This window comes from Equus quagga, chromosome 11, assembly GCF_021613505.1.
Source record: "Equus quagga isolate Etosha38 chromosome 11, UCLA_HA_Equagga_1.0, whole genome shotgun sequence".
NCBI classification, from domain to species: Eukaryota; Metazoa; Chordata; class Mammalia; order Perissodactyla; family Equidae; genus Equus; species Equus quagga.
This window is the reverse complement of record NC_060277.1, coordinates 78824807-78846500: the sequence shown is the minus strand read 5'-3', so window position 1 is coordinate 78846500 and position 21694 is coordinate 78824807. Positions and strand designations below refer to the sequence as shown.

General features: G+C 41.6%; 2 protein-coding genes across 4 annotated transcripts in view; one reads left to right on the top strand and one right to left on the bottom strand.

The window, feature by feature from the left end:
- Window positions 1-6113: 6113 nt before the first annotated feature.
- On the bottom strand, window positions 6114-7768 carry ZNF830 (zinc finger protein 830). Its single transcript, XM_046677479.1, has one exon. It carries the CDS (start codon window positions 7751-7753, stop codon window positions 6635-6637), a length of 1119 nt encoding a protein of 372 aa, XP_046533435.1. The 5' UTR covers window positions 7754-7768; the 3' UTR covers window positions 6114-6634.
- Window positions 7769-7904: 136 nt separating this feature from the next.
- The window catches only part of CCT6B (chaperonin containing TCP1 subunit 6B), a 32090-nt gene continuing 18300 nt past the window's right edge, over window positions 7905-21694 (top strand). For all 3 annotated transcript variants that reach the window (XM_046677477.1, XM_046677478.1, XM_046677476.1), the window contains exons 1-7: window positions 7905-8077; window positions 10325-10388; window positions 10950-11084; window positions 14388-14561; window positions 16768-16871; window positions 20904-21014; window positions 21173-21332. In XM_046677477.1, the coding sequence (XP_046533433.1) occupies window positions 7941-8077; window positions 10325-10388; window positions 10950-11084; window positions 14388-14561; window positions 16768-16871; window positions 20904-21014; window positions 21173-21332 (885 nt within the window). In that variant the 5' untranslated portion in view covers window positions 7905-7940. The remainder of the gene's footprint in view (window positions 8078-10324; window positions 10389-10949; window positions 11085-14387; window positions 14562-16767; window positions 16872-20903; window positions 21015-21172; window positions 21333-21694) is intronic.

Here is a 21694-nt window from a genome sequence, read left to right as displayed (position 1 = left end):
GGAGTGCACAAACTTAACCACTCGGTCACCGGGCTGGCCCCAACACTTCCCTAATCTTAACGCTTGCTATTTTGGGGCATCCTCTCCCATTTCCCACATGTCATTCTTAAATACTAGAGAGAATATTGGGACTGGGAATCAAGTTACATCTATTCTTACTTTAGCAATGAACTTGAGTGATCTCGGGCAAGTCATTAGACATCTAAAATGGAGGTGAGAATAGTTGTTTTACTTCTCTCGGGGGTGCTGAGGCTTGAAGAAAACTGATCTGAAGGTTGGTGAGTAAACAGTACTCTCACTGTGCAAATAGAAGGTCATGTTAATAATGGTGCAGGGGAAGAGTAGTGAGTTTGGGATTATTGCCTAGAGCAAGTTCCTTCACTTCTGAGCCTCCAGTTATTTATTTGCAAAATGAAGATATTATATACCATACAGGGTTGTTGTGAGGGTCAGAGATGGTGTATGTGAAACCCTAGCATAGTGCCAGATACATGGTAGGGATCCAATGAATGGTGGCTATTACTAACAGTAACCCGACAGGCTGGCTTGCTCGATACTCTTATAAACACGTTTGGCAGAACAACAAGCAAACGGAGAACGCACACACGAGAGTTATAGTAACCAGCTCCATCAACTACCCAATCAAGTGTGGTCCTTCGAACTCCCCTAAAGGTGATGGCTGGCTCCCAAGTGCACTTGAAATCCACCAAATGCTGTTTGCAAAGTGGAGGTGCAGCCAGATGGAAGTCCTTTCTTCCTCTGAGAGACTGGGAGAGTCTTCAGTGAAGGACAGCTGAGTGCAAAGGCTCAGTCTGAAATAGATTTGACTGCCAAGTGACAGGAGTGAGCCAAACGAAATGGCGATGGCAGAGAAAGGGACTGAGGGCTGAGAGCAGCTGTGAGGCAATGTGTACTTGCTGACTCTGATCTTACTCTGCTACCAAATCACTTTATTCCTCCTTTTCTCCGCTGAAGAGGCTGCTAGGCAATCTGGGCTCCCGACTAGCTCCTGCTGACATATGGACATCCCTCTTTGCTTGTTTGGTGCCATGAGGAATTCTCAGGGGCTAATGCAAGGTGGCCCACTGCACTCTAGACACTGTTGTGTATGCCTCCTTGCACTGATGTTCAGAGTAGGTAAGGGCTTCATGTGCCAGAGAAGGGAGACTCAGGAAAAGATTTCTTAGCCCTTTGTTTAAGCTGCTGAATTGACTTTTGTTCTGGTTCCAACTTTCATGAGTCAGCTTGGCCTTTTTACCACTTTTCCAAGCAACTTCCCACTATGTGGGTATTATTCATTCGACAGATATTTATTGAATTCTATTATGTGCCTGGCATTATTTTAGGTTGTGAACAAGACGGACAAGCTCCCTGCCCCTGTGGAGTTTACATTCCGGTGGGGAGAGACATACTTAATGTACAAACAAGCTAATGTAAGACAGTGATGTTTCATGAATTCATAGAATAATGTGGGGAGATGGCTGGTCAAGTCATCTGAGAAAGGGACATTAGGGCTGAGAATTGAATGATGAGTAGAAGCCTGCCATGCTATTTGAAGTCAGGTTCCAAGCAGAGGGAACCACAAGGTACAGGTCCTGACATGGCATGGTTGAGGAACAGAAAGTTAGCCAGGGAGAAGTGGGACACAGAGAATAAAGGGGGAGAGTGCAGCAGATAAAGTTAGAAGATAGGACACAAAGTGGGGGCCCATGGGTCACATTCAGCTCACACGGTGTTTTGGACATTTCACTAAACACGAAAGCAATCTTGACTTGCAATTTCTCTTGAAAGTTAAAAAAACTTGGCCATGCCAGGCCACTATTCCTGAGTGATAACCACTGCTTTTAACATACGGCAGTTATACTCTCCTGCATCCTCTCATCCCCCTTTACTGGGCTTGTTGTCATCAGTTCACAGGTAGTAGACATTCAAACTAGCAGAGTGCCATGCAGGCTTGATAAGGGCCTGGATTTTCTTTCTTTCCAAGTGTGATGGAAGCATATAATGGTTTTAAGTGACAGGGTGACTTGACCTAAATTTTTAAAAGATCACTGTGACTACTTTGTTGGTAACAGATTGTGGCTAGTAGCATTGGGAGGGACCAGGCACCAATTAATGCAAGAGATGTTGGGGGCTAGGACCAGTGGAGACAGAAAGGGGACAGATTCTGGGCATGTCTTAGTGGAGGGCTGCCAGGACTTAACTAGTGCATGGGATGTGGGGGATAAGAAGAGGGAATGGAGCACGACCCCCAGGAGGAGGCCAAGGCCGGGGTATAAATTGGGAGTCATCAGTATATGGGTGGTATTTAAACCCATGAGAATGGATGAGATCACTGAGGGAAGAAATGTAGACAGAAAACAGAATGCAGAGTTTAGAATTTTTTTTGGTTCCTGTCCAAATTTAAAGCTTCTAAATTCCTGGTATCATGCAGCCTCCTAGACTCTAGGTATTAAAAAGCCATGTATCCAGCCACCGTTCCTACCCACGTATTTACTCAAATCCCCTTAGACAGCATCTAGCCAAGTAGCTAGCCAACTGGTACAACATTAACGGCAAACAGACTATTTCCCTCAAGACCTTCCATTCTGTGTTTATTACGAAGTCTTTTTTCCTTATATCAAAGTTTTACATAGGTGAGCATATATATCTCCAAAAAGGGATAGGGTTGAGAGGGAAATTACACCAAGACAACTGGGACTATTCTGGGCAAAACCTGTAAGTAAAAGTAACAACGCTCTAGCCATCTCTTTCTCCAGATAGTCAACCAAATGACTTAAAAAAATCTCAAAGATGAGCCGCCACTTATCTCATGGCAAAATTAAGGATTTGGAGTTAAAAGAAATCTCAAGAAAACCATCTGCTCTAATTCCCTCATTTTAAAGAAGAAATTAAAGGGCATTAAATTATGAGCCTAAAATCAAGTTAGCATGTCAGTAGCATGGGGCAGACCAGATACTACTAGTAGAAATACTTTCACCACACTTCAGTTTATAAACCCCTTGCACATGCATGTGTCATATGACCCTCACCACACCCTGTGAGGTATCATCATCTTTTTAGGAGACAGAGCTAAGGTTCAGAGAGGTGACTTGCCCAAGATCACCAGCCATTAACAGGTCAAACGGGATCTCAAACCTGTGTCTTGTTTTCTATCGTCAATCCCCTTGTTCTTTCCATTACTGCATACTAATCAGGTGATTGTTGCTATTAAAGGTTTTAGGCCTAAATTATGTTCTTTTCCCTGCAATTTTAACTCCACAGCCTCTTTTTGTTCCCTGGTGTGTAAAAAGCAGTCATTACTTCATCATTACATGAAATAGGTGTGAAAGCATTTTGTAAATTGTGAGGCACTGGGCAAATGTACATTTGAAGGCTAGTTAGGAGATCAGCATTTTTTTTTTTTTTACCAAGTTAGGGGGACCATATTAAATTGGTAAGTGAAGTGGGTGGGAGGATTACATTTGTAGCATTTACAATAATCCTAATATATTGTTGGCTGAATTAGGGGGTTCTCTAAAAAGAGAACAAGTGACCGGACGAAACCCTTGGGACTAATTCTTACAGTTTGGGAACACTGATGGTATTCACAGTCTAATATCAAAATCTATTTGACCCAACTCAGAGGTATAAAGGAGCTCTCCAATACGTGGAGGATCAGGAAGGATCCAGTAACCCCTGTAGCTATTTAACAGATCCCAGATCCAACAAGGATTCACTTGATTTTGGTCAGGACCCCACCACTCATGCTCTGTATCCCAGAGCATTGGGAACAGATTTTGAGACCTTTCTGGCCCTCCTAAAAACCCGATGGGGTTTAGATTTAGTAACACATATCTGGCACTCCTTAAGCTCTCCTTTACCTGTGTTACAATTAAGAACTCAACAACCTCAAGGATACTTGTTAACTTAAAGTTCCAACTCCTCAGAGTAAGGCATTCAAGACCCTCCACAAAGTTTCACAAGCTACCTTTCCAATCATAACTTCCCCTGTTGTCAGGAATGATCACTCTGCCTAGGTAAATTGGTCTGCTCCCTACTTCCTGAGCATGTTTTATTTTTCCACCTCATCCCTTTCTCTTTAAATCTGCACTATTTATGGTGGCCGTTAGTCACACATGGCTGGTGAGTACCTGAAATGTGGCCAATCCAAACTGAGATATGCTGTTAGATACATCGATTTAAAAGATGTACGACCCCTAAAATGTAAAATATTTCATTAAGAACTGGGCCCACCTTTCAAGCCCATCTTTGTACTTTCTCATATTCTGAAATAATAAAGCAGCAAATGATACAAAACTGAATAAATGTGGTGTCATACATTTGAGGCAGGTAATGCCCTCGTCATCAAACTGAAATGACTATCACCTATCAGCTGACACCTCAAGAAAGCAGACTTCTTGCCAAAGGCAGCATAATTAATATGCTCAATAAGTGTTAGATAACTTTTAGGCACCCACAGTAAAAACCCCCAAAATCCTTGAATTCCATCTTTATCCCTGTTTTTCTTCTACTTCTAGTTACTAAAATGTTAGCTCTTCCTGTGAAATTCTTTCAACCCTATTCCTTTTTTCTCAATCCATACCTAATCAGAGTATTGGTCACCTCGCTTTAAAATCTAGTTTACAAGTAGTCTCTCAGCTTCCTTTTCCCCTACCATGTTCATTACATCCTATATACTGCAACTGAAATAATCTTCCATGACATTTTTTTGCACATATAATTCTTCGCTCAAAAACCTCCACTTTTCCCACATTGCCTACAGGAAGAATTTCTTGTCTAGCATTCAAAATTTTTTCATACCCTATCTCTTGGTCCTCTCCTTCATAAAACCTGGGCTTTAGGGAAACTAGGCTGAGTTTATGTAGAGCACTTAGAACCTTGCCTGGTCTATTCTGTAAGAACTACATAAATCTCAGCTGTTTTATTACTGCTCACTTTTATTTGCATAGGCTATATCCATTTCTCTTTTTTTTGGTGAGGAAGATTGGCCCTGAGCTAACATCTATTGCCAATATTCCTCTTTTTTTTTTCTCTCTCCCCCAAAGCCCCAGTACCTAGTTATAGGTCATTCTAGTTCTCCTATGTGGGATGCTGCCAGAGCATGGCTTGACGAACAGTGCGTAGGTCTGCACCCAGGATCTGAACTGGCAAACCCCAGGCCACGAAAGCAGAGCATGAGAACTTAACCACTTGGCCACAGAGCTGGCCCCGCAGCATGCATTTCTGTGCCCCGGAACACTGCTAATTCCTTTTTCCTATTTAAATACCTCTATCTCCAAAGGGAGGAGTGATTTAAACTATCAATGACAATCACAAGCCGATTGCCACTCCTGGAGAAAACAACTTCTATATCCTTCCTTCAATAGACAGAAGCTGTTAACTCTGAACTCTAATTTACAACAAAATGTAATAACATTTAAGATTGGATGGAATATAAATAAAATGTAACATTTTTTTTTAAAGATTGGCACCTACCAACTGTGGCCAATCTTTTTTCTGCTTTATCTCCCCAAATCCCCCCTGGTACATAGTTGTATATCTTAGTTGCAGGTCCTTCTAGTTGTGGCATATGGGACGCTGCCTCAATGTGACCTGACGAGTGGTGCTATGTCCGCGCCCAAGATCCGAACCCTGGGCCTCCGCAGCAGAGTGCGCGAACTTAACCACTTGGCCACGGGGCCAGCCCCTAGCATTTCTTTCATACAGTAGATAGTAAAGTTGTGGAAGGCATTATTTAAAGAAAAAACAAAGCCTGAAAAGATAAATATGACTTCTGGATTTAGGGCAGTGGCTCTCCAACTTTGGTGTATGTTAGAATAACCTGGAAATCTTTCAAAACTAATACAGATGCCTGAGCCCCACTCCAGATTTACTGACTCTCTTCAATGGTAGGGCTCGGGCACATAAATTCCTTAAAAGCTTCATAGGTGATTCATGTGCATCTTTTTAAAGCTTCATAGGTTATCTTCAGGTGCACCTACATCTGGGAATCACTGGTTTAATCAAGAGAAACTTGGGGTTAAGGAGGCTGCTCATGTTTGCCACGTATTTTACACCACATTCTCCTTGAGCATGTTTATGAAACAGAAACAGAATACTCAGAGAACGAATTAGCCCCGAATGACTTACGTGTTTATGAGTAGTGTTCTTAAAAACAAAAATGCAAAAACAAAACAACCCTCTCCCCCCCCAACCCTCTTGAGTTTGATTTAGGGGATCAGAAAAGACAAAGCCATATACAACCCAAATACCACACTTGGTTTTCATCTAAAAGCTTGTCTGTTGGTCTGATTTCTATTAATTTGTAAGTTTCAAAACAGAATTACTTAAGTAAATATATATTTAACTATGTACAATATTTACAGTTTACAGGTTTTACAACGGAAAAGTGTACATTTAAATCCGTAGGTGTGTGAAAAAGCTGGCATTTTAGTATAATACTTGAAAAATTTCAAAAAAACTTTTACCTCAAAAATATTTTACACTGGTTTCCCAAAGTACTATCTTCACATGCTCATTGTCTCTTAACAACCCAGTTAGGTTACCAAATCTCCAAGCATGGCGGAACCGATATCACATCGAGAGACGCACTTTTTACACAATCACAGAGGATGCAGAAGTCTTGGAAACCCTATAACAAAGCCCCTTTCACCCTCCAATCCTGAGACAACAAATCCTGTAGCTCTCCCTCATCATCGCTGTCAACGTTCTCCTCTTCCTTTTTCTGCAGTTCTTTTATGGTCAAAACCTCTTTCAGCTTATTCTTTATTTCATCCTGGCGATTCCGCAGCTTTTCCACCCGACGGTAACACTCTATCTGCTCATCGATCTCCCCAATCTGCCGGTCCAACCGTCCCTCCTCATCCTCTTCAGCAACGATGGCTTCGGAAATCGTGTTGACCTGCCTCATGGCTTTTTGAAATTCGTCCCACTCTTTGTCCATCTGATCCTTGGGGGCATCAACCTTTCGTACCCTCGCATCTATCTCGGGGTCGTCGAAAAAACCTTCCGGTAACGCTTCCGCGGTGTTTTCTCTCCTTTCCACTACTTTTTCATGTATTTCCGCTTTCTCAATAGACCCTGAATGAGGAATTAAAGGGGCCTTGGGAGGATTTGTGTCCGCGAAATCCCTTGGCAGCCTGCTACTTGTTGCCTCCCGCGAGGAGGAAAGCGAGTATTCCCTGCCCCGTGCGTCGGAAGGCTGCTTGCTGGCGTCCCCTCTTTTTCCTTCTCCTCCTCCTCCCTCCTCCTCCTCCTCGTCTTCATCTTCATAATCAGGGAGTAAACCGAGTCCCGAAGCCTTACTGAGGGCAGCTCTAGCAGACTCCTTTCCTGCTTTGTCAAATTTGGTGGGCAAGGCGGACGTGGAGGGCTGTACCTGAGGCACGGCGGAGGCCTTCGCTCTTTTGGCGTCTTGGCTCTCCGCATCCGGCGCCCTCCTCTTGGCCGGCTGAGGCCCTGCGCTGGCGGACGGGCCCTGGGCGGCTTCCCTCGCGCCTTTCACCTCGGCCACCTTCTCTCGGTGCTGCTTTCCCAGGACGTGAGTCTGCCACAGGAGCTCGCTCTTCACCGGGGTGTTACACAGGGCGCAGCTCAGCTGCCCCAAACGGTTGTACTTCGCGAATGGAGATTCTATGCGTTTCCGGTTGGTGCTCAGACGCTGCTTCTCCTTCATCAACCGCCGTAGTTCATCCTGATTCACCACTCGCTTCCCTGCCGAGGTCCTACCGGAGGCGGAGGAGGACGCCATCTTTGCGCCCTGGCCCAAGGCGAGCCTGGCTTCCGTCCCGGCGATGCCTGATAACGTCACTTCCTCTCCGGGCGGGGATTGGCTGAGGCTCGGGAGCGTGAGGCGGCGCGCGACTTTGCATCTGAGTCGCGGCTGCGGCGGCTGCGGCGGCTGCTGGTGGCTCGCTGGCTCTCTCAGCGCTCCGGCCATGGCTGCAATAAAGGCGCTCAACTCCAGGGCGGAGGTGGCGCGGGCCCAGGCGGCCTTGGCCGTCAACATAAGCGCCGCCCGAGGGCTGCAGGACGTGCTGCGGACCAACTTGGGTCCCAAGGGCACCATGAAAATGTGAGGCGGCGGTTGGAGCGGCGGTTAGGGCGCCGGGCTTTGCTGGGGGTCGGGGCCCGCCCCGAGGCCCACGTTCCTTGGAGAGGGCGGCGCGGTGTGGACGCACCTGTGGGCCTGGTTCCCCGCAGCCTCACTCCGGCCCTGCGGTCATCCCTGGCTTGGTGGCGGAGCAGGAGAAACGCCTCCCCGAGGAAAGGGCCCCACGAGGAGGGCTGTGTCCCCCGCCCCACCCCCATTCGAGATGGTTCATCTGCAGTTAGTTCATTCAGTGTCTCTCATGAAACAGAGGCCATCCAAGTCCCCTGCTCTTTGAGACTACATGCACTTAGTTTTGGTTTTGTATAGCGGTGTGTTGTAGTGGAGAGGGAACGGGCTTTGGAGCCTGGCAGGCTTGGGTTCAAATACAAGTTCCCCTTCCAGTTATGAGTCCTGAGACAAGTCACTTGAACACTCTGTGCCTGCAGGTCTTCATGTCTAGTCATCCTTTCAGCATATGTTTATTTAGCACCGTTATTTTCTTTAGAAGAGACTGAGGGAGACTAGTGAGGGCAAAAAGGTGTAAGAGGAGAGAGAGGCTCAGAGGAATGAGCTAAATAATTTTAACAGTAAAAGAGGACACTTAGGTAGTAACTGGGATGCTGGGAATACAGATGACAAGATACGGTTTCTGTTCTTAAGGAGATCTGGTAAAGACGAATGTGCTAAATATATATTTAGATAGATATATGATTATTCTGAGGGAAGGGCCTAATTACTGATGGGAGAAGGAGAAAGGAGAAGCGTCTCAACTTTTTTTGTGGACTCTTATTCAGAGCCTCATTTACTATATATTTTTTTGAAAACTCCAGCTGAAATTGACATAAGGTTGAAGAAATTCACGTGAACAGTTCGGTGGCATTTAGTACTTTCACGCTTATGAAATCACCACCTCCTTTACCTTTAACCACAATCACCTGACTGACTACAGCCTGTCATCCTTTCAAAAAATGCTGTCTTTTAGAAAAAGTATTTTATTGAGGTCATATTGGTTTATAATATTGTGCAATTTCAGGTGTACATTATTATTATATATCAGTTTCTGCACAGACTACATCTTGCTCACCCCTCAGAGTCTAGTTTTTATCTGTCACCATACTTCCCCCTGCCACCACCACTAATCTGTTCTCCTTATTCGTGTGTTTATCTTCCACATATGAGTGAAGTCATGCTGTGTGTGTCTTTCTCTGCCTGGGTTATTTCTCTTAACGTAATACCCTTAAGGTCCATCCATGTTGTTGCAAATGGGACGATTTTGTCTTTTTTTATGGCTGAGTAGTATTCCGTTGTATATATATACCACATCTTCTTTATCCATTCATCAGTTGTTGGACACTTTTGATAAGAGTCTTGAAAAATAAGTTAGAGTGCACCAGTTGGAGAAGGGAGTAAAGGCCTTCTAGATAGAGTAACTTTAGGAACAAGATAGCACCGTGGTATAAATCCAGCAGAAACAAAACCGAATGATGTATTTGAGGGAACCACGAGATTTGCCCACAAGATTTCACTTAGTAGATGAGGCAGAAGAAATAGATATTACCCATATTGGGAAAGGTCAACTATGCCATTGTTAAATATTTTGGATTTTACCTCAGAGCTGTTGGATAACATGAAAATCATTGAAAGATTTTTGATCAGGCAACTGATTGAGTCATATTACCTTTTAGAAAGATATGTGCAGTGTAGTGGGTAGATTCAAATTCAGAGATATCAGGATTCTAAGTAGGCCAGACTACAGATGATGATGTCTGGAAATGGAGAGGACGGGGTAGATTCAAGAGACATTTAGGTTGTAGAATTTATAGAGCTTGATGATCTAATAAATGTAAGGGATGAGGGAAGAAACTAAGTTGAGAGAATGAATGGTAACATTTCACCAAAATAAGAAACCTGCAGGAACTTTACAAATTTGTAGTGTGTAGAGTTCCAAGTACTCTTCTTTGACCAAACCGCGGTTCACAACTCTTCAATTGCTCTTATCCTTCGACTTGAAAATGCTCCATTTGGAATGAAATCGCCATAGCAGTCCATCTGGGAGAAGTGATTCTGTGGGCCGCAAATGGTGGTGCTTGCCGTGGTACCTCCCCACGGCACGATGGGAATTTTCCAAGCCCAGTTCCCTTTAGTGAGGATGGTGGAGTGGCAAACACTGGGAGTGTCTCGCTTGACTCTTGCCACATGAAGTTAATAACATCACTGTTTTGTGAACAGGCTTGTTTCTGGTGCGGGTGACATCAAACTCACCAAAGACGGCAATGTGCTGCTCCATGAGATGGTGAGCTGATGCTGCTGACTTTAATAAGCCTTAATTGAGAATATAGCACAATTTGTATATCTTGAAGCCAAGGCTGTCAGTTAAATACTGCAATTATGAGCTATGCTTGTTAGATTGTTGGATTAAACCTCAATAACAGTTTTTAAGCTGTTTTCAAATCTTTGTTTAGTTCAAGCAATAGCTTAGGGATACTTCCAAATTAGTTACATCTTTTAAAGGCACTGAGTTATGTTCTTTGTAATCATGGAAAAATAAAAAATCCTTTGCAATTTTAGTAAATATATTCGTCTTTGAGATTGAAGGATTTAATCTTATTTTCGAAATGTTGTTGAGTTCTGAAGCAAAGACTCTTATAAAATGTTCAAACCTCATTCGTTCTAAATGTTTAACTTTTGGTCCTGACATTTATTAAGTATTGATGATACAAAACTTGTGAACTTGTAGAATGAATTTTATGTCATTTCTTGATTTTACTGTTGACCCTTAGGTTATCTTGTTTTTGGCGAACTATTCCTTTATCTTATTCTGTCTCTTTTTTAATCTGTTGCTTACTTTTTCCAGCAAATTCAACACCCAACAGCTTCCTTGATAGCAAAAGTAGCAACAGCCCAGGATGACGTTACAGGAGATGGTACTACTTCCAATGTTCTAATTATTGGAGAGTTACTAAAGCAAGCTGATCTTTACATTTCCGAGGTATTAGAATTTCATAGAATTCACATTCATGCGGTACTTTTTTTTTAATGGGAAGTTTTTTTTCTAGTGAAGTGGTTTAATTTTCGAGGGGAAAAGTTAACTTTTATCAAGATATTTTTAGATAATTATAAATGGAAATAAGAACTTTTGTCAAAATAATGCCTTTCATTGGAATTATATACCTCTTTTTAAAATGAAATATTTAAGATACATAAAAAGGTAAAAAGTTAGTCATGTACCCATGACTAATGACCTAAGAAAGAAAACATCACTGATAAAGTTGAAACCAAATTATGCACTTTGTGAAAAATAACTGGAGAAAAATTGTTGAAGGTTGTCCACATTGTGAATTTACCTATTTTCTAGTTTTATTTCCCTTTATAAACCATCTGCTCTTGCCAGACTCCTCCGTTCACCAGCATCTGAAATCACTGTATACATTTCTACCTCTGTGCCTTTGTTCAGTCTCTATTCTTGTCTTAACATTACTCATCTGTCTTCTCTAATTATTTGAAATTTTCCTCTTTTTTGAGGAAGATTAGCCCTGAGGTAACTACTGCAAATCCTCCTCTTTTTGCTGAGGAAGACTGGCCCTGAGCTAACATTCGTGCTAATCTTCCTCCACTTTGTATGTGGGATGCCTACCACAGCATGGCTTTTTCCAAGCAGTGCCTTGTCCACACCCGGAATCTGAACCGGTGAACCCTGGGCCGCCGAAAAGCGGAACGTGTGAACTTAACCGCTGTGCCACTGGGCCGGCCCCGTGAAATTTTCCTCTCTTTTAAGTTCTATTTCAGCAAAGCATAACCTGGTCAAAGAGCTAAAATTATTACTTCTTTGTGTTTCACTGTTATTGGGAATTCTCTGTTAATTCAGTACCTGCAACTTAACTCAGGATGCTTTTGGCTATAAACAGCAGAAACTTGACTAAAATCACTTAAACAATAAAGAAATTATCTCCTGTAACAGAATATAGATAAGGCAGGCTTCCAGGGTTGGTTGATTAAAAAATTCAGTCACTCATCAAATACCCAGGTCCTTTCTGTCTCTTAGCTCTTCCACTTAGAGTGTGTTTCATCATAAAGGTTATGTCCATTCTGAATATAAGACTGTCAGAGGAAATCAGGGCGACCTGCTTCCCTTAGCAACCCTCAGCAGGAGAGGGCGAGAAAAACTGTTCACCCAAATATGGAATATAAGTTCTTCCTTTATATGATTGGGCCAACTTTGGTTATATGTCCATCCCAGACCAATAACGGTTTTTAGGGGAATTGACTTAATCTAATCAGGATCCAGCCCTTGAGCTAGGGATAGGGTCAGCCTCCTCTGAAGCACTGGAGGAAGAGAGATACCTAATCAAAATTAGGGTTGGGATAGGAAGAAGGAAGTTAGACAAGGGGCAGATGCTGACAGACATTGACATAATTATGAAACTGTGTGGCAGTACAGTGATAGGGCTAGGCACAGGATGTGATGGAAACACTGGGGAGGGAGGGATGTCCTAAACTCGCCTGAGGTAGTCAGGAAGCACTTTCTGGAGGAAATAAGGCCTGGGCTAAATCTTCAGGATGAGAGGAGTGAGCCAGACTAAGGAGAGAGGAGTAGGGAGGGAGCCTGGTGAAAGAGTGAGGGGTAGGGAGAAGGGCATTCCAGGCAGCAGGAACAGCAGGAGCAAAGGCACAGAGAAGAGAAGCAATGTGGTATGTGTGGGGAGCTACAAGCAGTTTGGTGTTGGTGGAGGGGACAGTGACGTGGACAGTAGTGAACAGGCTGGGGAAGAAGGTGGGAGCCAGATCACGGAGGGCCTGTAGTATACCAGCCACGAAGGAGCATGTTCATACTAACATATTCATGAGTGATAGGGTCAGATTGGCATTTAAATATTTGGGGGACAGTTTTAAGGGAGTCGAGACTGGAGGTTTTCATAGTAGTCCAGTGAGAACTTGTGAGGTCCTAGACCCGGGAAATATTTTGAAAATGGTTAATGACACAGGCTGTGGAGTCAGGCCTTGTGGGTTTAAGTCCTGGCTCCGCCTCTTACTAGCCTGGTAATCTAAGGCAAATTACATTACCCCTTTAAGCCTCAGTTTCCTCATCTGTGCAACAAGAATAATACCACCCACTTCATAGTGTTGAGAGGAATAATTAAATAATATATGTAAAGCCCTTTAGAATAGTGCCTGGCAGAAATGCTCAATAAATGTCAACTTTTAAAAATTATTATAGGACTGATGTAAAGGAATGGAGGCAGGGAATAAATTAGACCTAGTTCTAGCCTCAATAAGTTTTATGTATTATTTTTCAGGGTAAACAATAGTGTTTTTTAAGAAAAAATGTTTTTGTTATAATGTCAGAGCTACAGAACAGTATAAGAATATTCCAAAGAATAATATTTCTCTCTCTTTCAAATGTATATGTAGTAATGTACATATTTTTTTCTGAATGGTATAAGAATAAGTTGCAGACAAGATGATCTAAATATTTGTGTATATTTCTAAGCCAGGGAATTCTCTTATATAACACAGTATAGTGATCAAAACCAGGAAATTAGTATTAACATTCACACACTGATACAGTACTCTTATCTAATCTGCAGATTTTATTCAAGTTTCATCACTTGTCCCGATAGTGTCCTTTATAGCAGAAGAAAATCTAGGTTCGTTCATCGGATTGGTTGTCATGTCCCTTTCGTCTCCTTTAAGCTGGAGTAGTTCCCGAGCCATCTTTTGTGTTTCATGACATTGCTACTTTTAGAATACAGGCCAGTTATTTTGTAGAAAGTCCCTCAATTTGGATTTGTCTGTTTTCTCGTAATTAGACTCGGGTCATGAACTTTTGGCAGGAATGCCGTAGAAGTGCGGTAGTGTTCTAATGCAGCATATCAGGAGGCACGTGATGTCTATTTGTCCCATTACTGTGGTGTTAAGACTGAACATCAGCGAAGGTGGTATCTGTCTGCCACTCTTCAAATAAGTGCTGGGTTTTTGCATTAAAAGGAGTCTTGTCTTTTGTGCCCATTCAGAAGGGCACCACATGACAACGTGTCATAATTTTCAGAAATAGAAAGGACTTTTGTAGTTTTTTGCAGTGGACTTAGAATTTTTCTGTAAGCTTGAGATTGTTTCAAATATGAAGCACTGAAACATTACTTTTATAAATTAACATGCATGTACTTATAATTAGTGGCATTGATGTGGGTAACATTACTTTTTTTGGACATACCTATTAATGGGAGAGGATGGTTGCTTTTACACTGGATGACTTATATATTTGATAATTTATAGTTTTATGTTGATGTAATAGGGCCTGCACCCTAGAATAATAGCTGAAGGATTTGAAGCTGCGAAGATAAAAGCACTTGAAGTTTTGGAACAAGTTAAAGTTAAAAAAGAGATGAAAAGAGAAATGCTCTTAGATGTGGCTAGAACATCTCTACGAACTAAAGTTCATGCTGACCTGGCTGATGTCTTAACAGAGGTATGTGATTGAGCTTTTGCATTCAGCACGAGTATAGCCAAACACATGGTGATAGTTTTCTTTTTTCTATAAGATAATCAGCTATTGCATGTGGCTCTTTTGGAAGTAAAATAAAATATGGAAGACAAACATTGCTGGTCTTACTTACAGACTAGATCTGATTGGTGAGCACAGTGTGAGCTCTCATGTGAAGCCTTCTCTTAAGTTAACTTGAAAGGTGGAAGGGGCTTGGCTGCCTATGGATCATCCTGCGTGGAAGCCATTCCACGGCTGTGGGGTGATGGACTGGTCTCTGAAACCCAGAGGTCCACACTTATTATGTGAGGTGACACATGGGGAAGCTGGTTTGGTAGCATGCCTTGTAGTTAAGGCTACCACCTTAATGAAGCATGATTGACCTGATAATATTCACATCTGGGAAACGCATATTTGTTTTGTTTATTTCTAACTGTAGAATGTGTGTAATATAAGGACAAGATTGGGTATTTTGGGAAGGCTTTTATCAGGTGGCTATAGTTTGATGATGTCATCATTGTTCCTCAGCTTTGCAGTTTCTTTTTTTTTTTTAAAGATTGGCCCTGAGTTAACATCTGTTACCAATCTTCCTCTCTTTTTTTCCTCCACAAAGCCCCCCAGTATATAGTTGTATACTCTAGTTGTAGGTCCTTATAGTTGTGCTGTGTGGGACGCCGCCTCAGTCTGGCCTGATGAGCGGTACTAGGTCCGCACTCAGGATCTGAACCCGCAAAACCCTGGGCCGCCAAATCGGAGCGCGCGAACTTAACCACTCAGCTACGGGACTGACCCCTGCAGTTTCTGAAACTTGAATTTATTAGTTTATCAGGAATGATGAGGTTATAACAACCAAATTCACAAGTCATCGACATATGAATCAGAACGCTATCCTACTAATTTGCTTTGAGAAATATAAATACCAAATGGACTGGAACACCTGAATTGTTTCTGGTCAATTCTCTTTATCAGTAGGAAACCTACTTGGGAAATCAAATTAAGATTAGAGAGTTTCTTGCTGAGCAGAGTCCAAATAAAGACTCTGCTGGATTTTCTGCTATTGCAGTACATATGTCAAGTGGCCCAGCCTCTTTGTGCTCTCTGGTTAGGGCCCATTCTCTTCTGGAGTTACAGAAACACTGATACTTTCACCATGATTCCCTAGGCACCAAACCCAAATATCATGTTACCTCAGGCCGACTTTCCTAAAATACAGTTTTTTTGCTTTATTTATATTGTGGAATGGTTATACTGTAGCTCTTAATTTCTGTAGTCAGTTATTTTCATGTTACTTTCTGAGCTAAGCAATAGGCTGTGTTGTACTATGCTTCTCAAATTGCATGTCCCTGGGGATATTTGGCAGACTAGATGAGACATGTCTTTCTGGAGTGTTAATTTTACTTTATGATTTTGGGGAAAAGCATTATTTTCACATTAAAACAAACCTGTATATTATGGTTTGATATGGAAACTTTTCATGATAAAACACAAAACTTAAAAATTTTTTGTTGTTGGGGGCCAGCCCCTTGGCCAAGTGGTTAAGTTCGCACACATGCTCTGCTTTGGTGGCCCAGGGTTTCACCAGTTCGAATCCTGGGCACGGACATGGCACTGCTCATCAGGCCATGCTGAGGCGGCGTCCCACGTGCCACAACTAGAAGGACCCACAACTAAAAATACACAACTATGTATCTGGCGGCTTTGGGAGAAAAAGGAAAAATAAAAAATTTTTTGTTGTTATAACCAGCAAAAAAGCTCTTCCCTTAGATTACATTTCCTTCTTTTCATGTGTCCTTTTCTTTTAAGGTGTCCTTTGGTGGAAAAGTGTGAGTAGTGTTAGTGTAGTAGGAAGAGCAAGGGCTGGCAGTTAAAGATGCCTGAATTCTAGTCCTGGCTCTGCTGCTGCCTGTTGGACCTTGCTTTAAGACTGTAGTTTCTTAAAGGCTTATCTTAGTTTCCTTATCTGTAAAATAAAGGGTTTGTACCTGATGATCTCTGAAGTTCCTTTAGGCTCTAAGGTATCCATTGCCATTGGTTATTTTTAGTGTCCACGACAAAGTGGTGCTTTTTGGCCTTGCCCTGTATTTTGGACCCTGAAGCCCTTTACCTGCTTAGTCTGGCGATAGATTACTTGAGCCAGTGTTTTCTTTTAGAAGACCAAATAATTTACTGTTCTCATTCACTTCTCTTTCAGGCTGTGGTGGATTCTGTTTTGACCATTAGAAGACCGGGTTATCCTATTGATCTCTTCATGGTGGAAATCATGGAGATGAAGCATAAATCAGAAACAGATACAAAGTAAATTACATAAACTTTGACAATACATAGATTCTAGAATATTTGGTTATCTTCAGCTATTTTTTCATTAATTTCATTGGTTACTTTTATGCAGCATCAATCTATTCATTCAACATACATTAATTGGGTACTTACCACGAGCTGGTCACTGTTTTAGGTGTTAGGAGTGAAGAGTAAGCAAAACAGAATTTCTTTCTCTAAGAAGCTTGCATTACTAGTTGAAGGAGATAGTAAACAAACGAGTGATAATAAATGCTATGAAGAGGCTGGAGTAACAGTGTGTGTGAGCATGTGTGTGATTTTAGAGTGGTCAGGGAAGGTCATTGTGATGAAAAGCTAAACTAGAGAGCTAAGGAGGTCTCTGAAGAAATAAGGGAGCTAGCCATGTGAATGTCTGGAAGAGGAGTGTTCTAAGCAGAGGGAATAACAGTTGAAAAGGCCCTGAGGCAGAAGCGAGCTGGGGTGTTCCAGTGTGCTGACTCAGAGTAAGAGGAAAAAGCAGTAGGAGATGAGGTCAGAGAGGTAGGAGGGGCCAGACAATTAACACTGTCTGAGTAGGTGTGGACTCAGAGGATGTAGCATCCTGTTGATTTTGGACTTAACTCATTTTAAACTTTCTATTATATAAAATTCTAAACATATATAAAAGTAGAATAGTGAACTCACACATGCCTTTCACTTTGTCAATTTTCAGTGTATGGCCAATCTTATTTCCCCTTATATTCCTCTTATATACTCCTCTTTCCTTGCCCCTGCCCCAAACCTGGATTATTTTGAAGCCAATCCAGGTATCATTTCATCTGTAAATACTTTCTTATTTATTTTTAATATATGTGTGTGCGTCTTGATTTATTTGTAGAAGTTCTATTTGGTTCTTTCTTAAATCTGCCATGTCACTTTTTATGGTGTCCTATTTCCTGTAGATCTTTCCAAACTTGCCTTTTATTTTTTTAAACATATAGTTCATGTCTGATAATTGCAGTATTTAAGGTTTTGGCTTATCTATTTCTCATGTTTGTCATATTTTGCTGGTTCTCACTCACTGTGCTTTGTTTCTATATGTGCCCTTCATTGTGTTTGAAAAAAGGATTTATAGAAATAATTTGAGACCTAGGAGCAGGTGTCTTTCTGCCTAGAGAATTTGAATTTGCTGCTGCAAGGGACCCAGGGACAAGTTTAAATTAAATCCACAGCTTGAGAATATCCAGTTGTTGTGAATTCTAACTGCAAGTCCATGTGAGGGCTGCTGACTTCTAGTTCATCCATCTGGCTTATACCCTGAGATGTAGCCCTTTGGGGTTCCAGCTTAATGTAAAGAAAGTCTTCTGTTAGACTCTCTACCCTGGATGATCCCTGAGTTTTTAATTCTGCTCCCCTCTCACAGTGAGGCCATTGAAACCAAAGTTCAGATTTGCTCAAATTGTCAGATGACTTTAGGATGAGTGCCTGCACCTCTCTGCATGCCTCTTGGAGTTCCTGTTTTGTTTTCAGTTTGGAAAGGAAACTCTTTTGAAGCTCTTTAGTATTTTATGACCATCCAAAGTTTTTAAGGTTTTCTTTTTTTAACCCAGCATTTTTAGTTGTTTTGGTAGCCAGATTGGTCAAAATGAGCCTAGCATTGCTGAGGACAACAGGTTCTTGATTTATGTTTTAGAAACATCTCTATGGTTGTTGTGTGGAGGATACAGTGTGGAGCAGCGTGCGAGGTGCAAGGACAGAAGTAGGAGACCAGTTAGGAATCTGTTGTAATACAGGGAGAGATGGAATTGGTTTAGATCGGGGTATGCTTAGAAAGAAGGAGCAATAGGATTTGTTGATGGTTTGACATAGGATGTGACGGAAACAGAGGAGTCAAGGATGTCTCTTGGGTTTTTGCATGAGCAGCTGGAAAAATAGAGGCACCATTTCTTGGGATGGAAAAGACTGGGAGGAGCAGGTGTGGGGAAACAAATGATTGGGCATGTTATGTTTTAGACGCATATCAGGCATCCATGTAGAGATGCTGAGTAGGGAGTCAGATTTGTCGAGTTCAGAATAGAGATCTCGACTGGAAATACATATTTGAGAGTCATCGGTGTATTGATGACTTAAAGCTGTGAGAGTTCATGAGATCATCTGGGAAGTGAATGTAGATGGAGAAAAGAGCAAGTTCCTGGATTGAGCCCTGGAAACTCCAGTGTTTAGAAATTGAGAAGTTGAGGAGGACTCAGCAAAGGAGACTGAGAAGGGGTAGTCTGAGAAAAGAGTAGTGTTCCAGAAGCTGAGAGAAGAAAGTGTGTCAAGAAGGAGAGCATAATCAGCTATGTCAGATGCTGCTGGAAGTCTGAGTAAGTGTTTTTGAACTGAGAATTGACCATTAGATTTGGAAAACATTTAGTTTTTTGGTGGCTTCAATGAAAGCTGATTCAGTAAAGGGATGGCTATGAAAGTCACATTGAAGGTGGGCTCAAGAGAGAACGGTTAGGGGAGAAGTGAGGATGCAGAGGTAGACAACTCAGAGAGGTTTAGCCATAAAGGGGGGCAGAGAAGTGGGGCAGTAGCTAGTTGGGAATATGGGAATGGGATGGAAGAGGAAGACTTCTTTGTTTTGAAGATGGGAATGATTATGGAATGTCTGTATCCTGAGGAGAATGCTCCTGTAGGCATGAAGAATTGATGTGGGAGAAGGGGGGACAGTGCGGGAGCAGAGAGGGGAAAATGGAATATAGTACACAACTGGAGGGGTTAACCGTGGAGAGGGACGTGGACGTTTCATTCGTAGGAATAGGAGGTTCAGGTTCAAGTACAGGTGGATTGCTAGAGGTAGTGACGGGACAGGGTTTCTATTTCCTCAAAGAAGCAAGGTCATTTGCTGAGAGTGAGGACGGGGGAAGAGTGAAGGAGACTTGAAGAGTGAAGAAAGTTGAACATGTAGTTAGTTTGTTTCTTCCTAAATACAATATCTTCGTATTCAGTTAGGAGATGGAGTAATCTAGTTAGATTAAAATTTTGAAGACTTCCTTGTAATTATGTTTATTTAAAAACTATTTCTTTAATGTATAACAAATATTGGTTATAAAAGATTCATAAGTAGAAATGCCATTCCCTAATTGGGTATAAATGAATTTTAAAAAGTTATAAAATGATTTACTCTTGGAAGAACATTTGAAAAACAGGAAAAAAAAAAAAGCCTCCCCTCAAATTATCTGTATTCCTACCACCCAAGAATAACCCTACTCTTAGTTTCCTTCCATTTTTCCTTTTCAATGCCAAGGTGCTTATTATTTCAAAGAATAGTAATAATTATGCCTTGTATACAATTTGTCATTCTCTGCTTATCAGCTACCCCTGTAAATATTTTTCCATATTTTTGCATAGTTTTCATGACCATCAAATAGTTACATCATTATTTGCTGAACAATACCCTATTTTGGACATTTAAATTAACAATTTTTAGTTGATCCATATAATTATTTTCTTTTTAACTTTTTTTTTTTTGAGGAAGATTAGCCCTGAGCTAACTACTGCCAGTCCTCCTCTTTTTTTGCTGAGGAAGCCTGGCCCTGAGCTCACATCCATGCCCATCTTCCTCTACTTTATATGTGGGACACCTGCCACAGCATGGCGTGCCAAGCGTTGCCATGCCCGCACCCGGGATCTGAACCAGCGAACCCCGGGCCACCAAGAAGCAGAACATGTGAACTTAACCGCTGCACCACCGGGCCAACCCCCCATATAATTATTTTCAACAATTGTTCCTAAGCAACTCATTATGTGCTTACCTTTCATTGCTTGATCAGCTGTGTCGTTTGTTTGAGCCACATAATTTAGAGAATAATGCTGGGTTGGCATTTCATTGTGACTTCACAGTCACGCTGTCTTAAACTAGATTCTTTTTCCTAATTTTACTCGTTGAGTGTTAGGCTTAAAGTTAGTGCAAAGAAGCAATGTGTGCCCTGGCAGTTCTGTTACAACTTTAAGAGTAAAATTCTAATTTTATGCCAAATTTTAGAGTGGATATTCAAAATAAGAAACATTACATATTTTTAATAGGTTGATCAGAGGATTAATTTTGGACCATGGCGCCCGTCATCCAGATATGAAGAAGCGAGTAGAAGATGCGTTTATCCTTATTTGCAATGTATCGCTAGAATATGAAAAAACGTATGTGTGTCAGTTACTCTTTATAACTTTTAAAACTGTTTTTTGTAAAAGAGTTTTTAATCTCTTTCTTGCCTCCTAAAAGTTTGGTGTGAACTCCTTCTGCCTTTTCCTCTTATTTCTCCCCTGCCTTTACTAGCTTGTTTTTTTTATTCTTTTAGAGAGGTGAGCTCTGGTTTCTTTTATAAGACTGCAGAAGACAAAGAGAAATTGGTAAAAGCTGAAAGAAAATTTATTGAAGATAGAGTACAAAAAATAATAGACCTGAAAGACAAAGTCTGTGCTCAGTCCAATAACGGATTTGTTGTCATTAATCAAAAGGTAAGAAAGAAACTTTAGATTTTAACTGTTTGTAAATGTTCTTCGGGATTTCTCAAAGTGTGGTGTCTGGACCCCTAGGAATCCCTAAGACCATTTCAGGGGGTCTCTGAGGTCAAAACTATTTTTATAATATTAAGATAATGCCTTTTATGTGTGTTGACATTTGCAGTGATGATGCAAAAGCAATAGATAAGACTGCTGGCACCTTGGTACAAATCAGAGCAGGAGCACCAAACTGTGCTATGAGTCATCAGATTCTTTATTGCCATACCATCTCATACTTGCAGATTAAAAAAAGGCAGTTTTGGGGCCGGCCCAGTGGCGCAGCAGTTAAGTTCGCACGTTCTGCTTCGCAGTGGCCT

Coding starts and splice junctions, on each gene's coding strand:
- ZNF830 (XM_046677479.1), bottom strand. CDS start 7,753: ATGGCGTCCTCCTCCGCCTCCGGTAGGACCTCGGCAGGGAAGCGAGTG.